Source organism: Hylobates moloch, unplaced genomic scaffold (genome assembly GCF_009828535.3).
Source record: "Hylobates moloch isolate HMO894 unplaced genomic scaffold, HMol_V3 SCAFFOLD_19, whole genome shotgun sequence".
Lineage (NCBI taxonomy): Eukaryota > Metazoa > Chordata > Mammalia > Primates > Hylobatidae > Hylobates > Hylobates moloch.
The window spans coordinates 27772223-27792934 of NW_026652294.1; the positions used below are offsets into that span (position 1 = coordinate 27772223).

Here is a 20712-nt window from a genome sequence, read left to right on the forward strand (position 1 = left end):
TTAACCAGGCACCATTCCAAGCAGCCTATGTGTCCATTAGTTCTGGCCACAGCTTATTCTTGGTGAAAGACTGCAGGTGGCTGCAGCCTTTGCTTCTCTCTGTGCCATCTAGAGATGGTCGTGACTGCTGTGGCAAGGGCAGGTGGCCTGCACAGCACTGCCCCTCCCATGGGAAGGTCCCGGCGTCCTGGAGGTCCACATGGGCTAGGGCCAGGCGTTTTTCCCTCGGGAAGGCTGCTCTCACCTTCCCCATCAGCAGACATGGGAGGTCCTGGTTCCAAGCTGAGCCCCCTGCAGTTGTAGAGGGCCACTCTGATGGGGAGGGAATGCTCCTGGGTTCTGCTGGCACAGCCTGCTTGGCACAGTGTGGCACTGGATGGAAAGAGGAGAGACCGGGGATCTCCCCCTGCAAAACACCACAAGTGCCTTGCTTCTCGGGACCTCAGTTTCCCCAATCCTAAAACAAGAGATTTGGGGTCAGGCACCAGGAACACTTTAAGTTTGGGCCTTGGGCCTTCCCAAGTGGAGACGCTGCCTAGGGGTCAAAATGTGTGAAGGAAGAGGGGTGTGGGAAGCCAGGGTAACCAGAGGACTCAGCCTGCTCCAGCAGATACACACAGGGGTTACCACACCAACGTGTGGCCCTTGAGGGCTCCCTGGCTTAGCACAGCCCCTCACCCCTCTAGCCCTGGCCCCTGCCCCTCAGGCCCCTAGCACCCCTGGGCCCAACACTGGGTCCCATGCCTCCCCGACCCCCATCCCCAGGCCCTGCTCTTGCTTCCCGCAAGTCCTGCCCCACGCCCCTGGGAGCCTCTGCTTCAGTGAGGATGGGTCCTTCTCCACAGTGACAGAGGGGATGGAGATGTGGCAGGAGTTCCTTGGAAGGTGTCATAGGGCATCACTTCATGCCAGCTGTGGCTTGGTCCCTTGGGTAGGGGAGTGGGGGGGACGGCTGCCTTTGGATCCATTGCCAGCGAGCTTAACTCCTCCAGAATGGCACGTCCCCCCACCCCTTGCAGTGTCCCCGGGAGACCTGGGTGGGCAGCCACCATCCCTCCTTTGGAAGAACCAGTGTCATCCGAAGGTGGTGAGGAAGCGGGAGGATGATGCCGAGTGGCCAGTACAGACCCTACAGGGCCAGATTCCTGAATTTTATTTTTGTTTGGATCGCTAAGCGTCAGTACTATAAACAGCAATTAGCCCTGCCTGGATTCTGTCATGTGCCCAGGTTCATGCCCGATTGCATTGAGCCCTCTGCCAGCAGGTGAGGAAACAGGCTCAGCTGAGAAGGCTGCCCAGATTTGCACAGCAGGATTGAAATCCATGTCTGTCTGGTTCCAAAGTCAGGGGTTCATCCACCTTACCACTCGGCCTGACCCGCAGGCTCTTAGGATTGGGGAAACTGAGGCCCAGAGAAAAGAGGTGTTTGCAGTGTCTCAAAATAAAAGACCACCCCCCCCGGTCTTTCTTTCCAACCAGTGCCACACTGTGCCAGGCAGGCCATGCCACCAGAACCCAGGAGCATCCCCTCCCCACCAAAGTGGCCTTCTGCAACTGCAGGGGGCTCAGCTTGGAACCAGGATGCCAAACCGTGCACAATCCCAGCACAAGTGTGGCGCCAACACCTTGTCTGCCTTCTCCCCTCACCCTCAGGGTGTCCATGCCTGAGATGCCACACGGGCAGGCCCTTTAGTGCCAGCCTCCCCACGCCATGCACTTCTGGGTCTATGTCCACCCAAAAGTACCATTCAGGCTGGTGGCCCCACCACACTTTCCATCCTGGCCCCCAGGCTGTGATGTCATAAGGGCACAGAGTTCCCAGGTCTGTGTCCCCAGTTCCTAGCATGATAGGCCCAGTCAGATACCTGGGAGATGCCTGCTCTCTGGGCCACTTTCTCTGCTGGTGTTAAGTGACAGACCAGCTCCTTCCTTCACTCTAGCAGCTGCGGGAAGTCCAGGGATGACACAGCACCATGGGGCCATAGGGCTTTCCAGTTGCCACTCCATGCCAGGCTTCACGTCACTTATAGACTCACTCCCTACTCTGCATTCTGTCATATTTGCTCAGAGATTTTGGTTTCCAAACTGCCTTCCAGTCCATTAGTTCAGGGGATTCCCATCATGACTCTGGGAAACACACAGGGCAGGTGTCCTCATCTCCATTTTACAGGTGGGAAAATGGGGGCTGGCCATGTTTACAGCACAGTGTAATCAGACACAGGAGACATGAGACCAGGATGCAGCTTGCAGATGGTCAGTCTGGGCTCCCTTTGACATCTGCTGTCCTCTCTCTATCCTGCCTGAGTCACTTTGGGTTGGACTGGCCATGAGTCACGGCCGACTGTGGCTCCTGCACGCTTGCTAAGGGTGGGGGTGGGGACCCACGTGCTGCAAAGGACCATGGGAGGAAATGCCACAGCTGGTTGTGTTTCCGATTAGCAGTAGGACTGTGGCCAGGGCCCTGCAAGGTGAACTGGACAGTGAGTGGGCTGTGGGGTCAGCAGCTGGACTCCAAACCCTGTTCCCTTCACTCTAGCTGGGGGACTTTGCCTCTTGAAGCCCCTACTTTCTCATCTTTAAAATACAAATCATGATACCCACTGTGTGCACCATCCCCTCCCCACCCCCACTGCCACCCCCTGCCCCCATTGCCACCCCCTACCTCCCCACCACTGGGCATCTGGTGAGGGGGGATGAGGAGGATGCTGAGGATGCTGGAATTTGCTGAGCTTGAGAGGTGGAGAGGGTTGCAGATGCACATGGGAAAGGGACTGAGAGGCCTGCAGGTGAGGTCCGGGCAGGAGGTCTGCAGGAGCATGGCAGAGGATCGAAGGTGACGGAAGGGGCTGAGGGTGGCTGTGAAGGGTGCCATGCCTCTCAAGGGTGCATTTAGGAGGCTTGTTTGCATGAGCCGTGGCATAATGGCCCTCCTCTGTCTACCATGAAAGCCTCCGAAAATCAGTCTCATTCTTCAAAGCATTTGGATTTGCATTTGTCGTTTTTCCTGGATGTGAAAATAATTGATCAATTTTTTGGGGGTGGGGGTGTCTTTTTAATTTTTTTTTCATCTAAGAAAGCATTTGGGTGGCTCATGTCTGTAATCCCAATGCTGGCCGGGTGTGGTGGCGTGTGCCTGTAATCCCAGCTACTTGGGAGGCTGAGGCAGGAGAATCACTTGAACCTGAGAGGCAGAGGTTGCAGTGAGCTGAGATCATAACACTGCACTCCAGCCTGGGTGACAGAATAAGACTCTGTCTCAAAAAAAAAAAAAATAAAATAAAATAAAATAAAAAATCTTAAAGCTCCAACATAATCCTTGACTCCACATCCTGGATCATGGTGCAAGGGGTGGCGTCCCAAGGCCTTGGGCAGTCCTGCTCCTGTGGCTGCGCTGTGGGTTGGGGTGGAGTGCTGGCAGCTTCCCCAGGTGTAGGTGCATCTGCTGGTGGCGCTAGCATTCTCGAGTCTGGAGGATGCAGTCCCCTTCCCACAGCTCCACTAGGCAGTGGAGTTCACTAGTGTGAACTCTGTGTGGGCCTCCAACCCCACATTTCCTCTCCATACTGCCCTGGTAGAGGTTCTCTGTGGGGGCTCTGCCCCTGGTGGAGGTTCTCTGTGGGGGCTCTGCCCCTGGTGGAGGTTCTCTGTGGGGGCTCTGCCCCGGTGGAGGTTCTCTGTGGGGGCTCTGCCCCTGCAGCAGGCTTCTGCCTGGGCACTCAGGCTTTCTCATACATCCTCTGAAATCTAGGTGGAAGCTGCCACCTTTATTCTTGCATTCTGTGTGCCCACAGGTTTAACACCACGTGGAAGCCACTGAGGCTTATGGCTTGTATCCTCCAGAGTGGTGGCCCAAGCTGTACCTGGGGCCTTTGAGCTACAGCCGGAGCTGGAGCAGCTGGTATGTGGGGAGTAGTGTCCATAGGCTGAGGAGTGTCCTGGGCCTGGCCCCTGAAACCATTCTTTCCTCCTAGGCCTCTGGGCCTGTCATGGGAGGGGCTGTCTCCAAGATCTCCCAAATGCCTTTGAGGCCTTTGTTCCATTGTCTTGGATATTAGCACTTGGTTCCCTTTTAGTCATGCTAATCTCTCTAGCTAATGGTTGCTCCCCAGCCTGGTTGGATTCTTTCCCTGCCACATGGCCAGGCTGCAAATTTTCCAAACTTTCATGCTCTGCTTCCCTTTTAAATATGAGCTCCAACTTTCCTTTGCTCCAATATGTGATCATTGGCTGTGACAAGCAGGCAGGCCACCTCTTGAATGCTTTGCTATTTAGAAATTTCTTCTGCCAGTTACCCTAGGTCATTACTCTTAACGTGTCTTTACAGCAATGCCCTGCTTCTTGGTACCAGTTTTCTGTGTTAGGCTATTTTTGCAGTGTTTATAAAGGAATACCTGAGGATGGGTAATTTATAAAGAAAAGGGGTTGAGTTGGCTCATGGTTGTGCAGGATGTACAGGAAGTGTAGTGTTGGTCTCTGCTAGGTTTCTGGTGAGGCCTCAGGGAGCTTTTACTCATGGTGGAAGGTGAAGCGGGAACAGGCATGACACATGTTGAGAGCAGGAGCTAGAGACCTGTATTTCTTTTGAAAATATATTCTTTGATTTATTTAAATATATAGTTTAAAATAAGCTTGAAAAATATATACTTGGTTTAAACAATCATACCCATTTCCTATTGTGGTTTTTTACTTCCTTATTTGTAAGAGTCTCATATATTAATCCTTTGTCAGACATAGCACATATATTTTGTCCAATTAAAAAATTTTTTTCAACAAACAAGTAAACATTTTAAGTTGTCAAATCCACCAGTTTCTCTCAACATGGCCTTTGGTGTTGTAGTGGATATTGGGATTGTTCCTGGATATTGGGATTCTAACCCTCCCTTGTTGGGCAGCAGCCACAAAATTTGGGAGGATTGACTCTCACTGCCAGCTACAAGGGAGCATCTGCCAGGTGACAGGTCCCCAAGTGACACTGGATGACCCAGCTCTTCCCCCTCTTGCTTACAATTTTTGGGCAGAATATACAGAGGATGCAACATCCTGAGATAAGGTGGAACTGTCCTGAACAGCTCAGGCTTTGTGCTCACCTCCCCTAGATCAGGATGTCTTGCAATGCTGTAGCCCAGTGGACCCAGTTGCATTTGGGGTAGAGAACCCAGAGGAGAGTGTGCTTTTCAAGCCCCTCAGCTGTGGTGTGAAGTGGGGGCATCTGCAGACAACACTCCAGTGGGTAGCTTTCCTGATTGCTGGTGGACTGGCTCGCCATGGATCCTAGGCTTGGGTTGATGTTTGAGGTCTCTCTGTGAATAATAAAGTTGCTTTGTCTGACATGTTGTGCAGGTGTTCTGTTTTATCAGACTAGACATTAAGAATGCAGAGGGTAGGCCAGGCGCGGTGGCTCATGCCTGTAATCCTGGCACTTTGGGAGGCTGAGGCGGGTGGATCACAAGGTCAGGAGATCAAGACCATCCTGGCTAAGATGGTGAAAACCCGTCTCTACTAAAAATACAAAAAATTAGCCGGGCGTGGTGGTGGGCGCCTGTAGTCCCAGCTACTCGGGAGGCCGAGGTAGGAGAATGGCATGAACTCGGGAGGTGGAGCTTGCAGTGAGCCAAGATTGCGCCACTGCACTCCAGCCTGGGTGACAGAGTGAGACTCTGTCTCAAAAAAAAAAAAAAAAAAAAAAAAAAAAAAAAAAAAAAAAAAATGCAGAGGGTGGAGGTATGACTGCTGCAGCAGCTAGGTCAGCTTTGAGCCCCTGCCAGGGTCAAGAACCCTTGCAGAACTCTGGCTGCTGGGTTTGTGTAAAGCCTCCTGGCAGTCTTAGGAAACTGAGCAGAAATTGGTGAGGTGTTTAAGTGTGCTCTCCTGGAATTGGTAAGCAATGTATAGTGCTCCCTTCCCAGGGACTGATACTAGTTCACAGTATTTCCGCTCTCTAGCATCCTGACTAGAGGTAAGCACATGATCCCAGGGGCCCAACAGAGGCATCCTGTGACCTCAAGGGGAAGTTGTCCTTGGCAAAGACTTAAGAGACTGACAGAAGGAGACAGGCCCCTTGGGTCATTGTTGAGCTGCTGTATCAGCCCTTCTCCAAACTCTGAGCTACTTCTGGGCTTTTTCATTAACCAACTAATTCCCTTTGTAGTATAAGCTAATTTGAGCTGAACTTTGTCATTCTTGCAACCAACAGCACCCTAACTCATCCTGACTTAGTGTCAGGAAATGGCATGTTGCTAGTCCCTGTAATATCAAAATGGCTGAAAGGAGTTGGGGAAGAGGGCAGTGAAGACGATGCCTGCCTCTCGCAGTGCGAAACTGGGGACCTTTGCTATATGCCATCAATTATTGTGGTAGGCTGAATAATGAACCCCTGAAGATATACCAGGTCTTAATCCTGGGACCTGCAAATGTTACCTTAAATGGCCAAAGGGAGTTTGCAGGTGTGATTGAGCTAAGGCCCGGGTGATGGGGACATCAGACTGGACTGGATTATCCAGTGGGCCTGATGCGAGGTCAGAGGGATCCAGGAGGAATCGGAAGGAGAGAAGATGATGTGATGATGGCAGTAGAGATTAGAGTCATCTGCTTTCCAGACAGAGGAAGGAGTGTAGGCCAAGGAATGTAAGTGGCCTCTAGAAGCTGAAAAAGGTAAGAAACTGACTCTCCCCTAGAACCTCCAGAAGGGGGCAGCCTTGCTGACACTTTGACTTCAGCGCAGTGAAGCGCTAAGACTTTAGACTTCTGACATCCAGGATTGTAGGACGGTAAATGTCTATTGTTTTCAGCCACTAAGTCTGCAGCATTTCGCCAACAGCAGCCTTAGGAAACCAATACAGATAGAACAGTCAGCTTTTTACTTTGGGGCACAGGCTCGGTGCCTATGGAAGTACAGTGCCAGGAACCTTAGCAGGCAGAACCCACCATGTGGGAGTGTGGCAGCTCACTCAGTAAGGTCCTGTGAGAGATATTCTAAGCCCAGAGCAGCCCATCTGAAAGCAGAGAAGGCAGAAAACACTTCCCGAGGAACCCAACTGGCATTGCAAATCCAGCCATCCTGAAATACTATTGCAATTTTTTTTTTTTTTTTTTTTTTGAGGCAGGGTCTCACTCTGTTGTCTAGGCTGGAGTGCAGTTGTGTGATCCTAGCTCACTGCTGCCTTGAACTTCTGGGCTCAAGGGATCCTCCTGCCTCAGTCTCCTAAGTAGCTAGGACTAAGAGTGTTTACCACCATGACTGGCTAATTAAAAAAAAGAAAAAGTTTTGTAGAGATGGGGTCTCCCTACGTTGCCCAGGATAGTGTTGATCTCCTGGTCTGAAGTGATCCTCTCACCTCAGCCTCCCAAAGTACTGGGATTATAGGTGTGAGCCACTGTGCCTGGCCTGCTGCACTTTTGTTTGCCTTTCCCCACAACAGTGCAATGTAGCTCAGTGCATAGCACAGTTCAAACTCAATAATTATATTTTAATGTATTATGAAACATTTTATACATGTAAAAACTCATAAAGGACAACACCTGAATATAGACCATCTGCCTTAAGAAACAAAGCATAATAGCACAATTGATCCCCTATGAATTCCTTCCTGTTCACAGTCCCCACCCATACCTATAGGCAACCACCCTCCTGAATTTATCTTTTACCATTTTTTTTTTTTTTTTTTGAGATAGGGTTTGGCACTATCACCAAGGCTGGCGTGCAGTGACATGATCATAGCTTGCTGCAGCCTCAAACTCCTGGGCTCAAGGGATCCTCCTGCCTCAGCCTCCTAAAGTGCTGTGATTACAGGCATGCACGACCATGCCTGGTTGCGTTCTCATCCTTTAAAAGAAACTAGTACTAAATGGTATCCTATCATGTGAATTCATATTCAGCTTTTTCTCATTCAACACTGTGGAGTCAGGTGCAGTAGTGCTCGCATCTGTACTCAGCTACTCAGGAGGCTGAGGTGGATCACTTGAGCCCAGGATTTTGTGCCCAGCCTGGGCAACATGGTAAGCCCCATTTCAAAAACAACCCCACAGTTTGTAAAATTCATTTATGTTGATGTATGTAGCTAATGTATTCATTTTTACTAACTTATGGTATTCTACTGCATAACTGTGTAAATTATCGATTCTGCCATAGATGGCATTTTGGTTGCTTCTCCCCCAGACCCCAACTACCACTAGAAGCAACGTTGCACTGAACATTCTTGTTTTTGCACGCATAGGCAAGGTACTCTAGAGCACATACCAAGAGTGGAATTGCTAAGTTATAGAGTATCTTTGCTAGAAATTGCCAAGTGGCCATCCAAAGTCAGTGAATGAATGTACACTCCTACTGGCAGTGCAAGAAAGTTCTGCCCTGCTCACCAATCCATATCCTTATTAAGTTTGGTAAAGACAGATTTTTAAGTTTTTGCCAATCTGTTAAGTGTAACATGGTACATCCTTAGTTTTAATTTGCATTGCTGCTCAATACTTGTTGCAAAAATGAATAAAAAATGTTCCACTCATTACCTTTGGGATTTGAGGATCTGTCCCAATTCCTAGGTCCCATATCTAGACTTCAACATCTGTATTACTTTGGCTTTCAAAACTGGCCTTCTACTCAGACTCTTTTTCCATCTTCACGTTTCTGTTGTGATCCTAGTAATCCTTTCCTTAGCTGGTTTTGAAGCCTTCAAGTCAATCTCAGCCTCACTCCTTCTCCTGAAAACAGTAGGTAGCAAAGTATACTGTAAGCTATAAAAAGCACCCGGATCTAAGGTGTAACCAGTCACTAAGTGCTGCCAGTTTTTCCTTCCTTTCCCCTTCCATCAGGTTTATCCTGCTGTCACCTTGCTCACTGGTTCTTGCAATAAGCCAGACTGAGCTGGAAAGAACCGCTATGGTCCTCAATGTTGTCTATAGGGGACCTCATTGTCTGAGGCTGTCAGGGCTCTGTCAGGAGGAGACACCCCTGGGGCCTTCTGAGCTCTTCTAGGAGAGGATTCTAGGAGAGTGGGATGCCTTGCACATAGTAAGTACTAAGTCAATGTTACTTACCAGTAAATGAAGAGGCATGGGAAATTGTTATTATTTTTGAGACGGAGTTTCGCTCTGTCGCCCAAGCTGGAGTGCAGTGGCACGATCTCGGCTCACTGCAAGCTCTGCCTCCCGGGTTCACGCTATTCTCCTGCCTCAGCCTCCAGGGAAATTCTTAATCAGAAAATATGTCTTATCAAATTTTTGTTTTAAAAGAGAACTGGCAGGAGCTCCAAATACACTAAAGCTCCAGTCTGAAATGACAAGTCCCCGAGCCTTCAATCTTTGGTCTAAGACGCACGGAAATGTAATGCAAACTAGACACGGTTTTTTTAGTGATTTTCCGCACACACACACACAAGTAAAAAGATCTAGTCATAACGTGTGCACCTGCACTTCCGACTACTGGGGAGGGTGAGGCAGGAGGATCACTAGAGGGAGGAAGTTCGAGACTAGCTTGGGCAACACGGCAAGACACCCAACCCCAGTCCCCCCCGGAAAAAAAGAAAAAGGTAAAAATAATTTTAAAAAGAGTAAGAAGGAATGTAAAAATAATTTTAATTCATTTTATTTAATCCAATACATTAAAAATGTTACCTAACATGCAAACAATATACAAATTATTTTATACGACGTCTTTGGAATCCTGTATTTTACACGTAAAGCACATCTCACTCCGGATTAGCCAGGTTTCAAGCACGTGATAGCCGCACAAGGCTGGAACCCAGGCCTGGGGAATTAATTCTTGTCCTCGGTGCTCAAACCATTCTTCCCTTCAAGCCTGGCCTAATCCCCACTCTCTCTCATCTCTTCGAATACGCTCCGCGGTTATGCCCCTCACTTCATTGCACTGCAAATATTTCGTCCACTGAGTATTTGCTGATCCTCACTCAGTGCCGGGTGACCCAGCTTGACCAGCACCCGCAGCCGCCCTGCCACTGTCGGGCCGGGTATGGTGTGTCTGGCTTCCCTCTGTTCTAGGCCGGCTCCGAAACGCGATCAAGAGAAACCGGAATCAGACATGGGCCCAGTTCAGCTTTGGAAATGAGGAGCTCGAGGGTCGGGCGGCTCCTGGGAGTCCGTTGCCGGCAGGAGGGGGCCACTGTTGCGTCGGGCGAGCCAGGAGCGACGGACAGAAGCAAACTCGGAAACCCTCTGCTCCCTCCGCGATGCGTGTGACGTGCGTTGCGCGGCGTCGCCCTTTAATAACGCCGGGCGCTCGGAATGCTGCGTCACTCGCCACCTGGGACTTAGGCGGGACTTCCGGGCGCGCGTAGGCACAACTTCCGGAAGGAGGCGGAATTGCTTCTCGGCTCTACGCTCTAGAGTCCCGGGACCAGTGAGGGGCCACCCGGGTCACAGGAAAGGGCCGCTGGGGGAGGGCCGGCTGCACTCGGGGTGTCTGGGCCGCGGGTCTGAGGGATGAGGAGGGGCCATGGCCAGCGACGGGGCCAGGAAGCAATTCTGGAAGCGCAGCAACAGCAAGCTCCCGGGCAGGTGGGTGTGCCGGGGAGGGCCAGGTCGGGGTCAGGGGTCAGAGGTCAGGTGGCCGCGTTGGCCTCCTGGGCTGCGGGTGGAGTCGGGGGTCTGGAGAGGGCAACTTGGACTCTGAGGAGACTGCTGGATGGTGTGACGGGCGTTGGGGAACTCGGAGGTCGGAGCGTGGGGTCTGGGGGTGACAGTGGCTGCACGTAGGATCGAGGCTTGCAAGGACGAGGAGGAGCTATTGGCGTTTTTCCTGACACTGGCAGACTTCTTTCCGAGAAACTCCTGGGCTCCCTGGGGAGGCTGGAAGGAACTGATTCGGGTCATGCCGTGAAGTTTGGTGGAGTCCGGAAGCTGGCCGGGCTGAGGCCCGGTCTGCTGGGCAGATCAGTTTCTGCAGGGGGTGTGGTGTTTTTGACCCACTTGATTTGCATCTGGTCTCTTTTGGGCTGCTGCTCTTGCCTTGAGCGTGGAAGAGGATTAGAGTTTCCCTGTGAGTTTCCATGTTTCTGCTTGCTGGTCTCAAAACCAGCTCCTATATTGTGTTAGCAGGAAGTTTTTTTTTTTTTTTTTTTTTGCGCCTGGAATGACCTGGGTACACCCTAGATGCCATTACAGCTCCAGAGCTCCAGAGTCCTTGTCTGATTGCTGTGGCGCTGAGCTCTGCCAGGGCCCTAGGGAGTGAGACATTACGTGGAGGGTACCTAGGATAAAATCAGCCACTGGTGAAAACAGATCAGAGATAAGCAAACGTCAAGATTTCAGAACATAGTTCTGTTCCAAAGTTGAAGTCTGGAATGCTGAAAATTATGAATTGTGTTATGAAAATAAGTCTGAGTAGAATCATTCATAAACACAGTAAAATGGTTTGTACACCTGTCTCATAATAAATATTATTGTTTGAGTGTTTGAATGATAAACTTTGGAATTTACTGCATCCAGTTAGAAAAGTTTACTTTTGGCCGGGTGTGGCGGCTCACACCTGTGATTCCAGCACTTTGGGAGGTCGAGGTGAACAGATCACCTGAGGTCAGGAGTTTGAGACCAGCCTGACCAACATGGAGAAACCTAGTCTCTACTAAAAATACAAAATTAGCTGGGCATGGTGGCACATGCCTGTAATCCTGGCTACTCAGGAGGCTGAGGCAGGAGAATCACTTGAACCTGGGAGGTGGAGGCTGCAGTGAGCCGAGATCGTTCCATTGCACTCCATCCTGGGCAACGAGAGCGAAACTCTGCCTCAAAAAAAAAAAAAAAAGGAAAGTTTACTTTTAAGAGTGATCTGGGGGTTAGCAGAGTGAGTTACTGATAGCTCAGACAGTGACTTTGAGAATGAAGGGAGTCATCAAAAGTGGCCGGAGACCCTATTTGAGTCCACAGGACTGTGCTTGATTCGAGAACAGTAAGAGCTTTCAACAAAACCAGCGTCAGTGTCCAAGATGAGTGAAGATTCTGGAATGGTGGTGGATAGGAGGTCCTGGTAGCGACAGGAACAAATGCTATAGAACATAGAGTCCAGGGAAGAGGAGCCACTTGACAGTGTAACTTTTATGTGTTAGTTTTAGGTCTTAAGGTTTTGGTTCCTCATCAGTCTAAACTCTAATTCTTAATCAACTTAGATGTAAGAATAACAGAGCTGCTGTGTGGAGTTACAGCAGTGACTCAACCTTTGGATTGAAGGCTGTGGCTCTTGGTAGTTTGTCCTTATACTGAGTTGAATTTATGTCCATCTGGAACCCATGGATGTGACATTTGGAAATAGGGTTTTTGCACAAGTAATCAAGGTAAAATGAGGTCATACTGGATAAGGGTGGGCCTTAGTTCGACAACTAGTATTTTTATAAGAAGAGGGAAATTTGAATACAGAGAGACACACACAGCGAAATGGCCCAGTGGAGACAGAAACAGAGATGGGAATAGTACATTTACAAGCCAAGGAAAGCCAGGGGTTGCTGGCAGCCACCAGAAGCTAGAAGAGGCAAGGAAGGATGCTCACCTAGAGACTTGACAGAGAGCATGGCCCTGCAGATGACCACTTGGTTTTGGGCTTTTGGCGTTTAAAACTGAGAGAGAATAAGTGTCTGTTGTTTTAAGCCATTCAGTTGGTGGTAATTTGTTATGGCAGCCACAGGAGACTAATACAGTCTCCAGCTTTCTTCTGTGTGAACCTGAAATACCGAAGACCAGCTTTCCTTTTCCTCTGACTTCGATGCTGTTCTGTGTCTTAGGCACTTTTGAGAGCAGCTTCTGTATTACCTTTGTGAAGCTGGAGTCTTGGAGAGTTCGAGGCTGTCACTGAAGAGGGCAGAAGAAGGAGGAGAGGTTGGGTGCACCAGGAAGGCCTGTGAAGCCTCTGTGTCTCCCATCCGTCTTGTGGCTCAAGCCTCTGGCAGTGCTGCTCTTTCAAGTGGCAGGCCGGAACTCTTCCCTGAAGGAGGAGTCACAGAGGGATGCCCGTTTTCCTATCAGTAGTGGTGATTGGTCACTAGCTGCATATTTATTTAGTCCACACCTGTGCAAGCACAGTGCTAGTGGAGATCCTAGCAAGGTTCCTGTGGCTTTGGCAGCTTTCAATTGTTTCCCATGATTGTTTTCTTTCTTTTTTTTTTTTTGAGATGGAATCTCACTCTGTTGCCCAGGCTGGAGTGCAGTGGTGCGATCTCGGCTCACTGCAACCTCTGCCTCCCTGCAACCTCTGCCTCCCAGGTTCAAGTGATTCTCCTGCCTCAGCCTCCCAAGTAGCTGGGATTACAGGCGCCCACCACCACGCCTGGCTGTTTTTTTGTATTTTTAGTAGAGACGGGGTTTCACCATGTCGGCCAGGCTAGTCTCGAACTCCTGACCTCAGGTGATCCATCCACCTCAGCCTCCCAAAGTGCTGGGATTACAGGTGTGAGCCCCCATGCCCGGCCTTGTTTTCCTCCTTTTTTTTTTTTTTTTTTTCTGAGACAAGAGTCTTGCTCTGTAGTCCAGGCTGGAATGCAGTGGCACGATCTCAGCTCACTGCTACCTCCACCTCCTGGGTCCCAGTTCAAGCAGTTCTCCTGCCTCAGCCTCCTGAGTAGCTGGGATTATAGGCACTCGCCACCATGCCCAGCTAATTTTTTTATATATATATATATATATATAATTTTTTTTTATTTTTTTTTTTTATTGAGACGGAGTCTCACTTGCTATACCAGGCTGGAAAGTGGTGGGTGCGATCCTGGCCTCACTGCAAGCTCCGCCTCCTGGGTTCACGCCATTCTCCTGCCTTAGCCTCCCAAGTAGCTCAGACTACAGGCACCCGCCACCATGCCCAGCTAATTTTTTGTATTTTTAGTAGAGACGGGGTTTCACCATGCTAGCCAGGATGGTCTCGATCTCCTGACCTCGTGATCCACCTGCCTCAGTCTCCCAGAGTGCTGGGATTACAGGTGTGACCCACTGTGCCTGGCAATTTTTATATTTTTAGTAGAGATGGAGTTTCACCATGTTGGCCAGGCTGGTCTTGAACTCCTGATCTTGTGATCCACCAGCTTCAGCCTCCCAAAGTGCTGGGATTACAGGCGTGAGCCACCACACCCAGCCTTGTTTTCCTCTTTTTTTTTTTTTGAGTGCAGCCCTCATCCCAAGGAAACTCAGGAGGAAGACTATACCCACTGTACAATATAAGACTAGTAAGGGATCTTTCAGATAGTTCAACTCTTTTTTATTTTTGAGATGGAGTCTCGCTCTATCGCCCAGACTGGAGTGCAGTGGCGCGATCTAGACTCACTGCAACCACTGCCTCCCGGGTTCAAGTGATTCTCCTGCCTCTGCTGCCCAAGTAACTGGGATTACAGGCGCCCACCACCATGCCCAGCTAATTTTTTTGTATTTTTAGTAGAGATGTGGTTTCACCATGTTGGCGAGGCTGGTCTCGAACTCTTGACCTCAAGTGATCCGCCTCCGTCGGCCTCCCAAAGTGCTGGGATTACAGGCGTGAGCCACTGCTCCTCGCCAATAGCACAACTCAATAATTCCTTGTGGCAACAATGGCTAGTATTCATTAAGCACTTAGCATTTGCCAGGCACTGTTTTTGGTGCTTTACACGTTATGTCTGCCAGTGTTTTGCAGGAGACATGCTTGATCCTGTGCTCCCTGAGGCAGGCTTGGTTTAAATCCCTGGGTTTTTTTCCCCTTCAATGTCATGCTGAGAAGTATAAGTGTTTTTGCCCGACATCTGAGCCTCTTTATTACCTGCCTGCTGCTCAGCTGTTTAGCCACATCTTCCACCCCCACTTGCTTTGAACTTTGCCCTCAGCTGTGCTGATGGACTGCTAGGTTCCTTGGCATACCATACTGTGCGATGTCCCTGTCACTGTCATGGTTTTGTAGCTGACCAGAATGTTTTTTCCCCTCCCTTTCGCCTGGCTTAGCTTTTTTTTTTTTTCCACTTTTCAATATGCACCCTCCAGCATACCTCCTGTTTTTTTTTTTTTTTTTTTTTTGAGATGGAGTCTTGCTCTGTCGCCCAGGCTGGACTGCAGTGGCACAATCTCGGCTCACTGCAAGCTCTGCCTCCTGAGTTCACGCCATTCTCCTGCCTCAGCCTCCCGAGTAGCTGGGACTACAGGCGCCCGCCACCACACCTGGCTAATTTTTTGCATTCTTCGGGGTTTCACTGTGTTAGCCAGGGTGGTCTTGATCTCCTGACCTTGTGATCCGCCCGCCTCGGCCTCCCAAGGTGCTGGGATTCCAGGCATGAGCCACCGCGCCCGGCCCACACCTCCTGTTTTTATGCAGCCTGAACTAAAGTCCCCCTTTTTTGCATCAAACTCAGTGTTGTTGGTGCCTCTGGCTTCCTGTTCTCCCTGGTATGTGCTTGCTTTCACTAGTGAGATCCACAGGTTTAGGAAATGTGTCTTTCTCATTCTTGCATTGTCAGTACCGATACGTGGTGTTTATTCTGAACTATCTCCTCGATTAGCCTGGAGAGTGAGTGGTTTGGCCAGGGTTATAAACTGCAGGAGAGGTGGTCTTGCTGGTAGACCCTTGGTTTAGCACATCCTCGTCCTTAGGTTGCATATTTGGCTGACGCTTTCCTAGAAACTTTGTTTCTGGAGGAGCCAGGATGTGTGGTGTGGCAGATAGACCTCTGACGAGGAGTTGGTGGTCCAGATTTTAACTTTCTTTTTCCAGTAGTGGTCTTCACCAAGTTACCTCTGGGACCATCAGTGTCTGTATCTGAATTTGGTTTAAGTAGCTATGGCAAATGGGGAGAGATCTTTGGCTTAGCACAATTCTCTTTGAGGAGAAAAGGATGGGCTTCTTGGACCAGTTTTGAGAATTTGATGATTTGCTGATCCAGCAAATATGTATTCAACCCATAGTATGTGTTAGGAACAGCCCCCAGGTGCTGGAGATAATATTAGTGAACAAAATAGACCCAGATCTCTGCTCTCCCAGCTTACAGTGCAGTGGGAGAGCTGGGTATAAATAACATAGCTCAGTTAAATGGAGTTAACTGTTGGAAGGTGACAGCTGCTATCAAAACAATGCTGGGAAGGAGGACTAGGTGGCTTAGTGGCAGGTGTGGTGAGAAGGAGCCCTTCGCTGAGGTGACATTTGAGGAAAGATTTGCATGAGGTGAGGGAACAGGCCAACCAGGAGGCTGGGGAAGAGCAGAGGGGTGAGCAGGTGCAGAGGACCCCCAGAGCGATGCTGGCGTGCTTGAGAAGAGGAGCTGGGGCCAGTGTGGGTCTGGCCAAGAGAAGGGGAGAGTCGTTGGGGGCATCATGAAGGGTGGTGGGGTAGGGCCTCATGACCACAGTGAAGACATGGACTGTTCTTTGATGCTGGCTGAATGGGGCACCTTTGGAGGGCTTTGAGCAGAGGAGTGGCATGGTCTGCATTAGGTTTAATGGGGTATCTTTGGCTGCTGTACTGAAGACAGATTGGAGGCGTTGGGAGTCGGGGCAAGGGCAGAAGCAGGGAGACCAAGAGGCCAGGGTGCTGCAGCATCCAGTGGTCACTGGTGGTGGCGGCTTGCACCTGTGTGGAAGCTGTGGTGGTGGCAAGAAACGGTAGGTGACAAGAATCCGAAGGTTTGGCCGGGCACGGTGGCTCACGCCTGTAATCCCAGCACTTTGGGAGGCCGAAGTGGGTGGATCACTTGAGGTCAGGAGTTTGAGACCAGCCTGGCCAACATGGTGAAACCCCGTCTCTACCAAAAATACAAAAATTAGCCAGGTGAGGTGGCTGGCGCCTGTAATCATAGCTATTTGGGAAGCTGAGGCAGGAGAATCGCTTGAACACAGGAGGCAGAGGTTGCAGCGAGCCAAGATCGCACCACCACACCGCAGCCTGGGCAACAGAGCGAGACTCTGTCTCAAAAAAAAAAAAAAAAAAAAAAAATAGAATCTGAAGGTTCAGTCTCTGGCTGTCTGGGCTGGTTCTTTCCTGGGCCGCTGACTCTCTTGGCTCCCGAAGGGCTGTTGCTTTCCACAGTTGCAGTTGGAATTCTCGCCACACTTCACTTTAAATGCCAAGACAAAATCACAGCACACTGGGCTTGAGAACACAGGCAGTCTTTCAGTGTGGGTCTGATGTTTGCTATTTTAGCTCAGCTCCGCCTGTCAGGGTGTGGTCTGCTGATGGAGGGTATGCAGGCAGCTGGGGTATGTGGAGTATGACATTTGAAAGTGGCAGGGTGGTGGCTGGGCACTCTGGCTCATGCCTGTCATCTCAGCACTTTGGGGGGGCTGAGGCAGGTGGATCACCTGAGGTCAGCAATTTGAGACCAGCCTGACCAACATGGTGAAACCCCGTCTCTACTAAAAATACAAAAAATAGCTGGACATTGTGGTGGGCACCTATAATCCCAGCTACTCAGGAGGCTGAAGCAGGAGAATCATTTGAACCCGGGAGGCAGAGGTTGCAGTGAGCTGAGATCGTGTCACTGCACTCTAGCCTGGGCGACAGGGTTAGACTCTGTCTCAAAAAAAAAAAAAAAAAAAAGAAAGTGTTATGGTGGCAAGAAAGGCCCAAATTGAGCATGGCAAGGATGTGAGTGCTGGGATAAAGCTGAGCAGAAGAGGGTTCTTAGTGTTGTGGCTCTGACAGCTTTCAGCTTACACTGCCAGAGCCATGAGATGTCTGTGAGCAAATGAGACAGTCAGCTGAATAGGCCACAGTCCGTCCTCAGCCGAAAGAGAGGCACTGTTGGGGATAATGAATTCATTTGGAAAACGTTTACGAGCTCATCTCCTGTGCCAGGTGCTGTGGTGAGTGCTGAGCAAGCCATGTGGCCCTTCGCGGCTGGACGCCTGCCCCGTGAACACATGCACAGACTGCAGTGCTGGGCAGGTGGCAGTCCCGGGACGCTGGCAGAGTAGCAAGGCCCTCACTGGTTGGAATGGTCATGTCGTCCTGACACAGGTCCCGCTTCCGCCGAGACCTGGCTGTACAGCAGGAACCGATCTGGCTGCCAAGGTCAGGGGAGGGTGTATCGGAGCCCCCCTCCTGCAGGGAGTGCTTGACTGGGGAGCAGGGGCATGGAGGGTGGTGAGCAGGCACCAGAGCTGCTTCTAAGGCCATGGTGAAGATCTGAGCTGTGGTCCTAAGAGCCATGAGAGAGTGTTGGAGGGTTTTAAACAGGGAGGGGTGTGATACTGTGACACTGTTCGTCATCCTTGAAGAGAGGGCGAGAGAGGAAACTGGTGGGCTTCTGAGGAGGCCGAGGCCAGATGCTGTGGGGTTGGAGAGGAGTGGGCAGGTTCAGGGTGCACATGGCGCACTCAGGATTCACTGATGGGCGGGTCCAGGTGATCTCCGGGGTGCTGGCCTGAGGGGATGGGAGTGTGGTAGGCAGAATATTGGTCCCCTAAAGGTATCCTCATCCTCATCCCTGACCCCTGTGAATATGTTCTGTTACATGGCAGAGGGGAGTTAAGGTCGCTAATCAGCTGACCTGAAACGGGGGAATTGTCCTGTTACCCGGTGGTCCCAGTGTAACCTCATGAGCTTTTGGACGTGGTCAGAGACATGGCGTGGGATGGACTCCACCCACAGCAGCTGGCTTTGCAGATGGAGGAGGCAGTCACCAGGAATGTGGCGCGGCTTCTAGAAGCTGGGAAAGGCCTTCTGCGGGTGGCTAACAGGAGAGCAAGGCCTTGCTCCTGCATCCGCCAGGAGCTGAATTCTGCCGACAACTGGAGTGAGCAGGAAAGGGGTTCTCCCCTCGAGCCTCCCGGAAGGGGCACAGCTGGCTGACGCCTGGACTTCAGTGTGATGAGACCCATGCCGGGTTTCTGACCTTCAGAACTTCGAGATAATGAATGCATGTTTTAAGTTGTGGTAATTTGTTACAGCAGCCGTGAAGAGTGGGGGACCGTGCCGAGGGATGTCTGACAGGGAATGGCCGGTGGCCCAGCACCTCCCTCAGCAGAGTCCTGCTCTTGGATGTGGGCAGGATGTGGGCAGGAGTGCCTTGGTCAGCGGCCTTGCGGGGGGGTCGCTGGGTAACCTCCACAAAGTGTGTTTAAACCCAGGGGACTGAAGTCAGCTCGGAGGGTTCTTCTCGTGTCGTATGTCCTGCCTACGCCTAGGAACCAAATAGGGCCCTGCCTCTTTCCTCAGAATGTTGGCTGCTGCCTCTGGCCGCCTTGCTTTCTGGTGTTTTTTATAAATCTGTATTGCCTTTTGCTTGTGTTTTGAAGAGATTGTTTATTGGGTAAGAAACCTAGTCCTGTTTCCCATGCAGAGGGAAGCCTGGGAGTCTTGGTCCGGCAGTGATCGTGTGTTCCCCGCCGGCTGGGTTTCTCTTCTTGTTAGTGAGTGGACATGACCTTCCTGTGACGGGGGCCGCGGAAGCGCTGGTGGGTGAGATTTTGCTGTAGGTGCAGTTCCTTTTCTTGTTCCTTTCAGCGGTTACTTTCCATGTTATTAAATGTCTTACTTTGTCCAGAAACACTTTGAAAAATAAATTGAATGTGAATCGTATTTCCTTAATCTTACATATTTGTCTGATAGAGTAAATCTGGACTCTGGGTTAATTTTAAATGAAGACAAAAATGATTAATCCCTGACAATTTTGGATTATTTATTTGTTTCTTAAGTAACGAGAGCAGGAGGGAGTACCCATCGCCTCCAGGTGTTTTTGAGGAACCATGGGATTCCTCGTGGAATTGAGGACAAGTCTTCGGAGACCACTTGTCTGTTTTTCTTTTTTCTTTTTAATTTTTTATTTCCATAGATTACTGGGGAACAGGTGGTGTTTGGTTACATGAGTAAGTTCTTTAGTGCTGATTTGTGAGATTTGGGTGCACCTGAGCAGTATACACTGAACAGTGTATACTGAACAGTACACCCGAGCAGTATACACTGAACCCAGTCTTTTATCCCTCACCCACTTCCCGTCCTTTTCCCGAGTCCCTGAAGTCCATTGTGTCATTCTTATGACTTTGCGTCCTCATGGCTTAGGTCCCACTTACTATTTTTTTTTTTTTTTGAGATGGAGTCTCTCTCTGTTGCCCATGCTGGAGTGGAGTGGCACGATCTCAGCTCATTGCAACCTCTGCCTCCTGGATTCAGGCGATTCTCCTGCCTCAGCCTCCCGAGTGGCTGGGATTACAGGCACGTGCCACCATGCCCGCCTAATTTTTGTATTTTTAGTAGAGATGGGGTTTCCCCATGTTGGCCAGGCTGGTCTTGAACTCCTGACCTCAAGTGATCCACCCACCTCGGCCTCCCAGAGTGCTGAGATTACAGGCGTGAGCCACCATGCCTAGCCATTAGCTCCCACTTGTGAGTGAGAACAGATGATGTTTGGTTTTCCATTCCTGAGTTACTTTACTCAGAATTGTCTCCAATCTCATCTAGGTCTCTGCGAATGCCAGTAATTCATTCCTTTTTATGGCTGAGTAGTATTCCTTCATATATATATACATATATATATATACACACACATATATATATACACATATATATACACATATATATATATATATATACACATATACATATGTACACAAACACACATGCACCACATTTTTTTTTTTTTTCTTTTTTGAGTGGAGTCTTGCTCTGTCACCAGCCTGGAGTGCAGTGGTATGATTTCGGCTCACTGCAACCTCTGTCTCCCGGGTTCAAGCGATTCTCCTGCCTCAGCATCCTGAGTAGCTGGGATTACAGGGGCCCACCACCATGCCCAGCTAATTTTTGTATTTTTACCATGTTGGCCAGGATGGTCTCCA

At 50.1% G+C, this 20712-nt stretch overlaps 1 protein-coding gene across 1 annotated transcript in view; it reads left to right on the plus strand.

The window, feature by feature from the left end:
- The first annotated feature begins 10308 nt into the window (after positions 1-10308).
- TBC1D22A (TBC1 domain family member 22A) overlaps positions 10309-20712 on the plus strand; it is a 399512-nt gene continuing 389108 nt past the window's right edge. Inside the window, exon 1 of the mRNA XM_032139761.2 lies at positions 10309-10506. Within this exon, the coding sequence (XP_031995652.1) occupies positions 10445-10506 (62 nt within the window). The 5' untranslated portion in view covers positions 10309-10444. The remainder of the gene's footprint in view (positions 10507-20712) is intronic.